Here is a 13,254-nt window from a genome sequence, read left to right on the forward strand (position 1 = left end):
AACATCTTTCCAATTAAATTTTTTAGTATTTTAAGACAAAATTATTTCCTCATATCTTACAGTTTCATACTACCTATCACCTATTTTACCCAATGATAAAATGTGTTATTAGTTATAATCATGGCTGGTTATCATTATATATCATCATACTCGTTTCTCATCTAAAATACTTCTGCTTCTTTTTAAAGCATCTTTCCATTTTGTTGATGCTGTAGGATCATATTTCTGCAGACTATGAAATTTACTAAATGAACAATTGACTTTTACATTAAGATAACACACCTTGTTAAATACACATAAGGACCTTTTAAATCATGAGACACCTTGATAAGGTATTTGCCCTCGTCTTAGAATTTTATAGGTCTTTATTTTTTATATAATAATACAAAACAAAGGCCAGCAAACTACCAGAAGTGGACCAAATTTAACCCACTTCCTGTTTTTGTAAATAAAATTTTATTGGAATATAGCCACACGCATTTCTTAGAAATTTGTGGCTGCTTTTGACCTGAATGGCAGGGGTGAGTAGGTAAAACAGAAACTATACAGCCTGCAAAGCCTAAAATATTTACTGCCTGGTCCTTTTTCAGAAAACATTTGCTGACTCCTGATTTAGAACTAATTCCTAACCAAGTCTTAAGATTCTGTGACGTTTCTTTCCTAACTTCTCTTCTGCAGATGTTTCATCTCAATGGTAAAATGACATGTGTTTAATTGTGCAGTACAAGATGCACTTTATGTCTAACCCTTATGTATGTATTTTAACTTACTCTACTTCCTTCACCTGAATATATTGCCCTTGCAAAATAAGTCATATTTCTGAAACCCTTTCTACAGAACTAAAATAAGTTAGAGAAGAGACAAAATTTACACTTTAATCTCTCGATTGGATAGATGCTGCAAACCAGGAGAGTATTCTTTGTTTTCTAGGCTGACTTAATGAATGGGGTTCACTTAACATGGCTCCTGGGGACTATGAAATCAACACCCCATTGAAACTGAGTGGAGAACACTATGATTAATTTGAAGTACAGCTCTCTATCAATTTGTTTTGGAAATAGGTAATGCTGAGATGAAGGGAATAACTTGAAATTTTTTTTAAAAGATGGAAACCTATCATACTTAGGAGTTCAGACTTCATTGAAATGAATTTTTGAGGAATATTTACAAAACCACGTACTCTCTATGTGTCTATAAATATTGCATAAATATTTGACCCGTGTTTGAAAGCAACTTAGACTTTCTCTCCTACAATTCTGTAATACTAAGTCCCGAATGTGATGATAAAGGACTTTACATGTAGAACACATTTCACATTAGTATGGTACACAGAATTAATTCCTAGATAATTAATAAATAATACAAATAATATATAATAAACAATAATAAATAATGTTGTCTCTAAAATGAAAATCTCACTCATTTTCAACAGTTGTCAATCTTGCTACACATATACTACAAAAACATATAGCAGTATTAAAAACAGCTGATATTTACTAAATGTTGACTATGAACCAAACACTATTTTAGTCCTTGCATAACCTCCCTTACCTCGTTTTACAGATGAGGAAACAAGCTTAGATAGGAAAAATAACTTGCCCAAGATCTCATTCTTCTTTTGTTCCCAAGCCAAAATTCCAACTCTAGTGGTTTGACTCTAACCCCCCTTTGAACCATGTACTGCCAAGTCTAAAATAAGCTAAAAACAACCAATCAGAGTGAAATAATAGATGCTAGCAGTTGATATAAGGGGCTGGGGGTCACTGAGAAGGGGTTGCTGACTCTTAGTGGGAAAAAAGAAGGTGCTCCTTAGAAGAGACAGACTGGAGTTGAACTGGATTTACTAACTAGAGACAAAGAAGGTATTCCAGACGTAAGTAATAGCGAGTTCAAAGGCAGAGATGAAAGAGCACAGCACATTAGGGCAGGGGCGCTAAGGGGCAGGAGAACAGGTCTTAGAGGATGGACAGGAGGATTGGCAAGGGGCCTGCCAGTGGACATTTCAAACTGGAAATCAGTGATGTTAAAATTCAGTGTGGTAAAAATCACCTGGGGTGCCTTGTTTACAATGAAAATTGCTGGACCGAACCTACCAGAGAATCTTACTCAGCTACATTCATGAATTTGCTTTCAACAGCAATACAAGGTGATTCCGGTGTAGGAGAGAGCCTCTTTGCTAACTAACAGTGTTAAGAATGTCAGGAAATCAATATGCTGGAGCATAATATGGCTAATATCATTGGGTCTTAGAAAAAACAATGCAGCAGCTCAGTGGAGAGAGGAAAGTGTTCTTAAAGAGGATATTTGAGGGTTTTTTTAGAATTCAGAGATAATATAAAGGCGATTTTTCTTAGAGGCTTGTAACACACTGAAACACACACCCTTTTGTTTATAATTGCTTTCAGATACAATATAGATTACTAGGTTAGAAAAGAGACCAAAAATTCCGCGTCCAGTTGTGTTAATTTTCTAAATTACAAAAATGTGAGTTTTAAAAAAAATATGCATTTTCAAATCATATGTTTTAATGTTTTGCCATTCTTAGTCCTTCATACCCTAGCAATTAGTAAACTGTAGATCAGTTAATAGGGAATCAATTGTGAATAAATGAATGAATTACTTAATAGAATCAGATATTTTCAGGGGAACCTAATTTCACACAATATAACTCGGGGCTTATATAATAAATCAAGCAAAATGCACTGTTTCTGTACTTTTCCTAGGATTAATTTAACAACCTAAAGGGCTAATTGCTTAAGGTGAAATTTTGGCTGACCCGTAAATTTAAGATATCATACTGTCTCATTAAAATATAAAAGTTACTAATTCCCACTGGCTTTGAATATAACCGGAATAGAGCGACATAGTGAAAACAAACTGCGTTTTAAACATTATCTGTTCCATTTATTTACTTGTAGCTCTCAAAATGACTTGTGATTAGGTCACTCCCAAAATATATTTTTTTAGAAAATCGATATATCCGCATTGCAAAAGGGAATGTCAATACATGTTTCAATATTTAAACAAGCTTGAAAGGACAAAAAGGGGAAGAGGGACCAGCCATCTACCTCATCTGGAATTAAACAGGCTCCAAATGTTAGAATCTCTTTGGGTAACCAGAGAGGGCCTTGACCAACTGGGGATTCTCAAACTTGGGATGCCAGATCACACACTGATGTTTATTCCACACTTAAGTTTATTCAACACAGATGGTAGGCATAAAAAAGCAGAGCTCTAATGGATCATGTCTGGGCAAAATGATAGATATGGTCTTCTTTGTTGACAGTAGAGATGTTTTCACATTCCAATTGAATTAAATTATGCTCATCCATGCCATGGTACATAATCTCTGGCGAGTGTTCTTAGAAAAAGTCATCATCGTGTAGACTCATTGCAAAACAAGTGAAAAAAAAGTTGCAAAGTAGTACTATAAGAAAACATAAGACAAAAGTTGAATGACCTCCATGAGTTTTAAAAAATATATAGTATCTATATTAATATTCATAAATATGGATTTTTAAATCATATATAAATATATACTTCGATATTAAAATTCAGGGATTATGTAAATCCTTAATTTTAACAGAATAGTAAAAATAATTTTAATTTCTAATATGAAAAAGAAATCATATGTTATATCATGTGTTAGGTATGATTTTATATGATTCAGTCCTAACTTTAAAATGTTCATAATCGGGGCACCTGTATGTCTCAGTTGATTGAGCGCCTGCCTTCAGCCTGGTTCATGATCCCGGGGTCCTGAGATTGAGCCCCATGTCAGGGTCCCTGCTTAGGAGGGAGCCTGCTTTGCCCTCTCCCTCTGCTTTTCCCCCTGCTTGTGCTCTCTCTCTCTTTCAAATAAAATCTTATAAAAGATTTTTTTAATATTCACAATCAAGTTTGGTAAATAAGACATATGCACCTGAAGTTTTATATAAAAGGGAAAGTTAAATAGTAAAATAAGATGTGATCAGAGCAGTTATGAAGCTTTATCAAAATGGACTCTAGGTGGTAATTTCTGGGTCTTAAAAATATAAATGGACCATATAGCTGGTTAGATAAGGAGGGCAGAAAATTATTCCAGTCAAGGAAGAGAGTAGGACTAAACGAAATCTTATTAAGCCAATGTTTGTTGATTTAGACCATTTAGAGATAACATAGGCATACTGATGTTAGGAGTTTACGAACACACATTTGGATTCACTGATTCACTAGAAGGACTCACAGAACTCCAAAAAGCTGTTCAACTCAAGGTGGCCATTTGTTACAGCAAAAGGATACAGATTAAAAATCAGTAAAAGTGAAAAGTATGTAAGGTAGAGTCCATAAGAAACCAGGCACAAGCTTCCAATTGTCTTCTCCCAGTAGAGTTGTAGAGACAGCACTTACGTCCCCCAACAGCAATTTGAGAAAACACACCAAGTGTCGCCAACCAAGGAAGCCTACTCATGCTTTTTGTGTCCAGGGTTTTTATTGAGGGGCAGTCAGATAGGGATGAATTTCTCTATGACTATTCTCATCTCTAGTCCCCAGTCCCTCCAAGAGGTCAAACTGATACAGTATGGCCCCAATACCCAGGTGCTTAAAAACAGCCATTCAGCATAAAGCATATTATTAGCATAAACTATCTTGCATAGCCCAACACCCAAGATACACAAAGTCAGTCTTATCAGGTGAGATATCCCAAGGGCTTGGAGGTTATCTATAGGCAGCCAGAAAAGGATCAGTTTCTTCTTTGAAATAGGAGAGTTTGAACACCTCAACCTGCTGAGTTAACCCTTTCCTTCACAGTAGAGAGTTTGAGTGACTATGGGTCTTAAAAAAAAATTAAGGAAAACAAAGAGCTCTGAAATCCTAAAAAATGATACCTGCAAAACATTTTTCTATATCCATTTGTTTTGGTAATGAGAAAGAAAATGTATAACTAAAAAGAAAACCAACTTCATAGAATAACAACTGGCCTGGGTCTTGGGGACCCAGGTGTTCTGCATGGTGTAGAGGACATCAGTGGAGTAATCTGTGGCCATGAGTGATCCTAATAGCATGACTACCTAAGGAGTGAGCTGTTACTCACCATGCTATAAATATTTCACTGCTGCTCCAGTTAACAGTTCTAGAAAAGAAAGTTTATGTTGTGCTAAACTGAAAATTTGAGAATGAACTACTTACCAATCTTTTTCTTTTCATTTCTTCCCCCCTGCCTGCACCTTGTGCCCCCCTTTACTTTCTTTTCTGAACTGCAATGTGTCCTCTCTGAAGATGTTCCAGTGGATTCGATCGCCATCGGCAGGACTGGGTGGACAGTGGATGCCCTGAAGAGGTACACATGCTTTTTCATGACAAGATTCCTAGGGCCCAGCTGTCATATAGAGTTGCTACATCTTAAGGAAAATGACATCTAATTTAACAAAAATATCCGGGAATTATCAAGCCCTTAACATGTGCCACATATTGGGCTTAACTCTTTACATGTATTATCTCGATTTAGTCTCATATCCTTCCTTAGACCTGGGAGTGTTATTGACTCATATTATCAAGAGGAGAAGAAGAAGGGGAGAGGGGAGATGGTGGGGATGGGGGCAACAAGGGTAGCAGAGTTAGATGTATGGCTAGGAAATAGAACCGGAATCCAAATCTTATAAGCCAAAGGTAGCTCTTTTAAACACTTGCTGCTTTTTAAGATCTCGGAAACTGTTGTTCATCTCTTTAGCTCAAGTAACAAAACCAACAGTATGGATGAAGAGACTACTTTTGCAAATTGATGTAAAATCAGTCAGAAATGGTATAACAAGGAAACAGTAACCCCGAGACAAACGTGATGGAGACAGTGATGCAGGTTTTCTCATTTAGCGAAAGCAAATCATGTCAAAGTGCTCTCTTTAAAACTAGTGGGAGACCAATGGTTATTAGAACCTTTCTTAAAAATTAAGTTTTTATTTATGATGTCCTATAAATATCTTGAGGAAAAACACCATTGAGAATATACTTGAATTTTAAGTGCAGAATTGACTATGAAGCTTTAATCAACTTTTTGACATTCATTTGGGGGATTATAGTGATATATACTAATCTATTTCACTTCACTTATGGAACAACATTGTTTAAAATGAAAATATACTGCTGGAAATGTGGTTGTGTTTTCAGATTGATGTTTCTTTCATGTAATCACATTTACTTCAATGAAAATGTTGAAATTGAATAGCTATATTGTGTAAAGATCAAGAGTGTAATTCAGACATCTTAATTTTCTTGCCCACCAAGAACCAAGGAAATAAAGAAGCCATCATATTTTAAACCTTCCTAAATTTATCTATGGAGAATTTACCATGTTCTGTGGAATGTGCCGAGCACTGAAATTATACATTTTTTTTTAATTACCCCCTATTCTCAAGGAGTTCAAAGTCAAGTATCTTCAATATTCAGTGTTTCCTTTTAATTTTATAATTAAATTGTCAATATTAATGGCTTTACGGTGAGCATTTATATTCTTCTAATACAATAAAGTCACCAACTCTGGTCTATCTTCTGTGCCTAAAAGTAGGGTTAAATTTTCTTTTTTTTTTTTTTTAAGATTTTATTTATTATTTATTTGGCAGAGAGAGATCACAAGTAGGCAGAGAGGCAGGCAGAGAGAGAGAGAGGAGGAAGCAGGCTCCCTGCTGAGCAGAGAGCCCACGCGGGGCTCGATCCCAGGACCCTGGGATCATGACCCGAGCCGAAGGCAGCGGCTTAACCCACTGAGCCACCCAGGCACCCCAGGGTTAAATTTTCTATCCGATCCTGTGAGATGAATTTTCTCCATAAGTGCAGATCCTAATATGAGCACTTACTATGTACTATTCTAAGCACCAAAAGCATACAAATGGAAGAAGTATGTTCAGCAGGTGGATAGACCACTGAGGCATATAGAGAAGGGCATGGTGGAGAGTAATGGTAAGGACGTGGTCTGGTTAAGTAGCATAAGGGGAGGTTTGCTTGAGGAGAAGATATCTGAGATGATGGCTGAAAGGGTAACTGGAGCTGAGGAGAGGAGTCATGAGAACTGGGACTGGTGGGCTAACAAAGTCCTAAACATGAAAAGTTGAACGAGTTTGGGCTTCATCCTAAAGACAAGGGAAGAAAGGAGTTTGCTCAGAAAATTAAAAATCGAACTACCATATGATCCCACAGTTCCACTTCCAGGTATTTATGCCAATGAAAATGAAATACTCACTCAAAAAGATAACAGCACCCCCAGGTTCATTGCATGACTACTCACAACAGCCAAGATAAGGAAAGTGTCCATTGATGGGTGAATGGAAGAATGTACACACACACACACACACACACACTGAAGATTATTTAGTCATATAAAGAAGGAAATCTTGCCAGTTGTCACAATATGGATGGATTTTGAGGGCATTATGCTAAGTAAAATATGTCAGACAGAAAAGACAATACTGTATGATCTCACTTATATGTGGAATCAAAGCAAAACAAAACACAAAAAAGCAAAACCCAAATTCAAAGATAGAGAACAGATGGGTGGTTGGGGTGGGTGAAACTACAGAAGGGGCTCAAAAGGTACAAACTTCCAGTTATAAAATAAATAAATCCTGAGGATTTAATGTACAGCATGGTGACTGTACTTAAGAATAATGTGTTGCATATTTGAAAACTGCTGAAAGTAAACCTTAAAAATTCTCATCACAACAATAACAAAAAACCTTTGCAATTACGTTTGGTGACAGATGTAAAGTAGACTTATGGTGGTGATCATTTTCAATGTACAGAAATATCAAATCATTATGTTATACACCTGAAACTAATTTACTGCTATGTATATATATCATTCCTCAATTAAAAAGTAACAAAGGCAAGGGAAAGGCTTTTAATCAGGGCCTTTGGAAGAATCACCCAGGCTATGGGTAAATAACAGATTATGAGACAAGAACCCAAGAAGTTAACTATGGTTATAACCCAGGCCAAAGATGCTGGCAATCTGGGCTGCATCAGTGGGTAGAGTAGTGGTGATCACAGAGAGGGTGAGGGAAGGATTAGTAGGTAAGTGGCTGAATGGAAATGAGGACCGTGAAAGTCCTCTTTTATATCATCTATCTTTTTATTTCCCTGTGTTGCATCCTGGGAAATTTCTTCAGATCAATTTGCCAGTTTATTAATTCTGTCGTCATCTTGTTTAATGCACTGTTTAACATATCCATTGAAGTAGTGATTTCAAAAAATGTATTTTTCATTTCTGAAATTTAATTTTTCTTTTTTAGAATATGAAACTTGTATTTTTTTTTATTTTTTTTATTTTTTATAAACATATAGTATACTTTTATCCCCCAGGGTACAGGTATGTGAATCACCAGGTTTACACACTTCACAGCCCTCACCATAACACATACCTTCTTCAATGTCCATAACCCGACCCCACTTCCCCCAATCCCCCTCCCCCCAGCAACCCTCAGTTTTTTTTGTGAGATTAAGAGTCACTTATGGTTTAGCTCCCTCCCAATCCCATCTTGCTTCATTTATTCTTCTCCGACCCCCTTAACCTCCCTTGTTGCATCTCCACTTCCTCATATTAGGGAGATCATATGAGAGTTGTCTATCTCCACTTGACTTATTTCTCTAAGCATGATACCCTCTAGTTCCATCCACGTCGTCACAAATGGCAAGATTTCATTTCCTTTGATGGCTGCATAGTATTCCATTGTGTATATATACCACATCTTCTTTATCCATTCATCTGTTGATAGACATCTAGGTTCTTTCCATAGTTTGGCTATTGTGGACATTGCTGCTATAAACATTCGGGTGCACATGCCCCTTCGGATCACTATGTTTGTATCTTTAGGGTAAATACCCAGTAGTGCAATTGCTGGGTCATAGGGTAGTTCTATTTTCAACATTTTGAGGAACCTCCATGCTGTTTTCCAGAGTGGTTGCACCAGCCTGCGTTCCCACCAACAGTGTAGGAAGGTTCCCCTTTCTCCACATCCTCTCCAGCATCTGTCATTTCCTAACTTGTTAATTTTAGCCATTCTGACTGGTGTGAGGTAATATCTCATTGTGGTTTTGATTTGTATTTCCCTGATACCAAGTGATTTGGAGCACTTTTTCATGTGTCTGTTGGCCATCTGGATGTCTTTGCAGAAATGTCTGTTCATGTCCTCTGCCCATTTCTTGATTGGATTATTTGTTCTTTTGGTGTTGAGTTTGCTAAGCTCTTTATAGATTTTGGACACTAGCCCTTTATCTGATATGTTGTTTGCAAATATCTTCTCCCATTCTGTCAGTTGTCTTTTGGTTTTGTTAACTGTTTCCTTTGCTGTGCTAAAGCTTTTGATCTTGATGAAATCCCAATAGTTCATTTTTGCCCTTGCTTCCCTTGCCTTTGGCGTTGTTCCTAGGAAGATGTTGCTGCAGCCGAGGTCGAAGAGGTTGCTGCCTGTGTTCTCCTCAAGGATTTTGATGGATTCCTTTCTCACATTGAGTTCCTTCATCCATTTTTAGTCTATTTTCATGTGTGGTGTAAGGAAATGGTCCAATTTCATTTTTCTGCATGTGGCTGCCCAATTTTCCCAACACCATTTATTGAAGAGGCTGTCTTTTTTCCATTGGACATTCTTTCCTGCTTTGTCGAAAATTAGTTGACCATAGAGTTGAGAGTCTATTTCTGGGCTCTCTTTTCTGTTCCATTGATCTATGTGTCTGTTTTTGTGCCAGTACCATGCTGTCTTAATGATGACAGCTTTGTAGTAGAGCTTAAAGTTCGGAATTGTGATGCCACTAACTTTGGCTTTCTTTTTCAATATCCCTTTGGCTATTTGAGGTCTTTTCTGGTTCCATATAAATTTTAGGATTATTTGTTCCATTTCTTTGAAAAAGATGGATGGTACTTTGATAAGAATTGCATTAAATGTGTAGATTGCTTTAGGTAGCATAGACATTTTCACAATATTTATTCTTCCAATCCAGGAGCATGGAACATTTTTCCATTTCTTTGTGTATTCCTCAATTTCTTTCATGAGTACTTTATAGTTTTCTGAATGTAATTCTTTGCCTCTTTGCCTAGGTATCTTATGGTTTGGGGTGCAATTGTAAATGGGATTGACTCCTTAATTTCTCTTTCTTCTGTCTTGTCGTTGGTGTAGAGAAATGCAACTGATTTCTGTGCATTGATTTTATATCCTGACACTTTACTGAATTCCTGTACAAGTTTTAGCAGTTTTGGAGTGGAGTCTTTTGGGTTTTCCACATATAGTATCATATCATCTGCGAAGAGTGATAGTTTGACTTCTTTGCCGATTTGGATGCCTTTAATTTCCTTTTGTTGTCTGATTGCTGAGGCTAGGACTTCTAGTACTATGTTGAATAGCAGTGGTGATAATGAACATCATGAAGACGTGTTCCTGACCTTAGTGGAAAAGCTTTCAGTTTTCCCCTTTGAGAATGATGTTTGCGGTGGGTTTTTCATAGATGGCTTTGATAATATTGAGGTATGTGCCCTCTATCCCTACACTTTGAGGAGTTTTGATCAGTAAGGGATGCTGTACTTTGTCAAATGCTTTTTCAGCATCTATTGAGAGTATCATATGGTTGATGTTCTGTCTTTTATTGATGTGTTGTATCACACTGATTGATTTGCGGATGTTGAACCAACCTTGCAGCCCTGGAATAAATCCCACTTGGTCGTGGCGAATAATCCTTTTAATGTACTGTTGAATCCTATTGGCTAGTATTTTGGTGAGAATTTTCGCATCTGTGTTCATCAAGGATATCGTTCTGTAGTTCTCTTTTTTGTTGGGATCCTTGTCTGGTTTTGGGATCAAGGTGATGCTGGCCTCATAAAATGAGTTTGGAAGCTTTCCTTCCATTTCTATTTTTTGTAACAGTTTCAGGAGAATAGGAATTAGTTCTTCTTTAAATGTTTGGTAGAATTCCCCCGGGAAGCCGTCTGGCCCTGGGCTTTTGTTTGTTTGGAGATTTTTGATGACTGTTTCAATATCCTTACTGGGCCTGTTCAGGCTTTCTATTTATTCCTGGTTCAGTTGTGGTAGTTTGTATGTCTCTAGGAATGCATCCATTTCTTCCAGATTGTCAAATTTGTTGGCGTAGAGTTGCTCATAGTATGTTCTTATAATGGTCTGTATTTCTTTGGTGTTAGTTGTGATCTCTCCTCTTTCATTCATGATTTTATTTATTTGAGTCTTTTCTCTTTTCTTTTTGATAAGTCTGGCAAGGGGTTTATTTTTTGCGTTGATTTTTTCTATTGGTTTTTTGGTTTCTATTTCATTGATTTCTGGCAAGGGGTTTATTTTTTGCGTTAATTTTTTCTATTGGTTTTTTGGTTTCTATTTCATTGATTTCTGCTCTGATCTTTCTTATTTCTCTTCTCCTGCTGGGTTTAGGGTTTCTTTCTTGTTCTTTCTCCAGCTCCTTTAAGTGTAGGGTTAGGTTGTGTACCTGAGACCTTTATTGTTTCTTGAGAAAGGCTTGTACTGCTATATATTTTCCTCTCAGGACTGCCTTTGTTGTGTCCCACAGATTTTGAACCGTTGTGTTTTCATTATCATTTGTTTCCATGAGTTTTTTCAATTTTTCTTTAATTTCCTGGTTGACCCATTCATTCTTTAGAAGGATGCTGTTTAGTCTCCATGTATTTGGGTTCTTTCCAAATTTCCTCTTGTGATTGAGTTCTAGCTTCAGAGCATTGTGGTCTGAAAATATGCAGGGAATGATCCCAATCTTTTGATACCAGTTGAGACCTGATTTAGGACCCAGGATATGATCTATTCTGGAGAATGTTCCATGTGCACCAGAGAAGAATGTGTATTCTGTTGCTTTGGGTTGAAATGTTCTGAATATATCTGTGATGTCCATCTGGTCCCGTGTGTCATTTAAGGCCTTTATTTCCTTGTTGGTCTTTTGCTTGGATGATCTGTCCATTTCAGTGAGGGGAGTGTTAAATTCCCCTACTATTATTGTATTATTGTTGATGTGTTTCTTTGATTTTGTTATTAATTGGTTTATCTAGTTGGCTGCTCCCACGTTGGGGCATAGATATTTAAAATTGTTAGATCTTCTTGTTGGACAGATCTTTTGAGTATGATATAGTGTCCTTCCTCATCTCTTATTATAGTCTTTGGCTTAAAATCTAATTGATCTGATATAAGGATTGCCACTCCTGCTTTCTTCTGATGTCCATTAGCATGGTAAATTCTTTTCCACCCCCTCACTCTAAATCTGGAGGTGTCTTCAGGTTTAAAATGAGTTTCCTGTAGGCAACATATAGATAGATTTTGTTTTTTATCCATTCTGATGCCCTTTGTCTTTTGATTGGGGCATTTAGACCATTAATATTCAGGGTAACTATTGAGAGATATGAGTTTAGTGCCATCGTATTGCCTCTAAAGTGATTGTTACTGTATATTGTCTCTGTTCCTTTCTGATCTACTACTTTTAGGCTTTCTCTTTGCTTGGAGAACCCCTTTCAATATTTCCTGAAGGGCTGGTTTGGTGTTTGCAAATTCTTTCAGTTTTTGTTTGTCCTGGAAGCTTTTAATCTATCCTTCTATTTTCAATGATAGCCTAGCTGGATATAGTATTCTTGGCTGCATGTTTTTCTTGTTTAGTGCTCTGAATATATCATGCCAGCTCTTTCTGGCCTGCCGGGTCTCTGTGGATAAGTCTGCTGCCAATCTAATATTTTTATCATTGTATGTTACAGACTTCTTTTCCTGGGCTGCTTTCAGGATTTTCTCTTTGTCATTGAGACTTGCAACTTTTACTATTAGGTGATGGGGTGTGGACCTATTCTTATTGATTTTGAGGCGGGTTCTCTGCACCTCCTGGATTTTGATGCTTGTCCCCTTTGCCATATTGGGGAAATTCTATCCAATAATTCTCTCCAGTATACCTTCTTCTCCCCTCTCTCTTTCTTCTTCTTCTGGAATCCCAATTATTCTAATGTTGTTTCATCTTATGGTGTCACTTATCTCTCGAATTCTCCCCTCGTGATCCAGTAGCTGTTTGTCCCTCTTTTGCTCAGCTTCTTTATTCTCTGTCATTTGGTCTTCTATATCACTAATTCTTTCTTCTGCCTCATTTATCCTAGCAGTGAGAGCCTCCATTTTTTATTGCACCTCATTAATAGCTTTTTTGATTTCAACTTGGTTAGATTTTAGTTCTTTTATTTCTCCCGAAAGGGCTTTTATATCTCCCGAGAGGGTTTCTCTAATATCTTCCATGCCTTTTTTGAGCCCG

At 37.0% G+C, this 13,254-nt stretch overlaps 1 protein-coding gene across 2 annotated transcripts in view; it reads left to right on the forward strand.

The window, feature by feature from the left end:
* The window catches only part of PLXDC2 (plexin domain containing 2), a 473,816-nt gene that overhangs the window by 380,852 nt on the left and 79,710 nt on the right, over positions 1 to 13,254 (forward strand). For both annotated transcript variants that reach the window (XM_032349562.1, XM_032349563.1), the window contains one exon: positions 5,260 to 5,320. In XM_032349562.1, coding sequence (XP_032205453.1) covers positions 5,260 to 5,320 — 61 coding nt within the window. The remainder of the gene's footprint in view (positions 1 to 5,259; positions 5,321 to 13,254) is intronic.

This window comes from Mustela erminea, chromosome 6, assembly GCF_009829155.1.
Source record: "Mustela erminea isolate mMusErm1 chromosome 6, mMusErm1.Pri, whole genome shotgun sequence".
Lineage (NCBI taxonomy): Eukaryota > Metazoa > Chordata > Mammalia > Carnivora > Mustelidae > Mustela > Mustela erminea.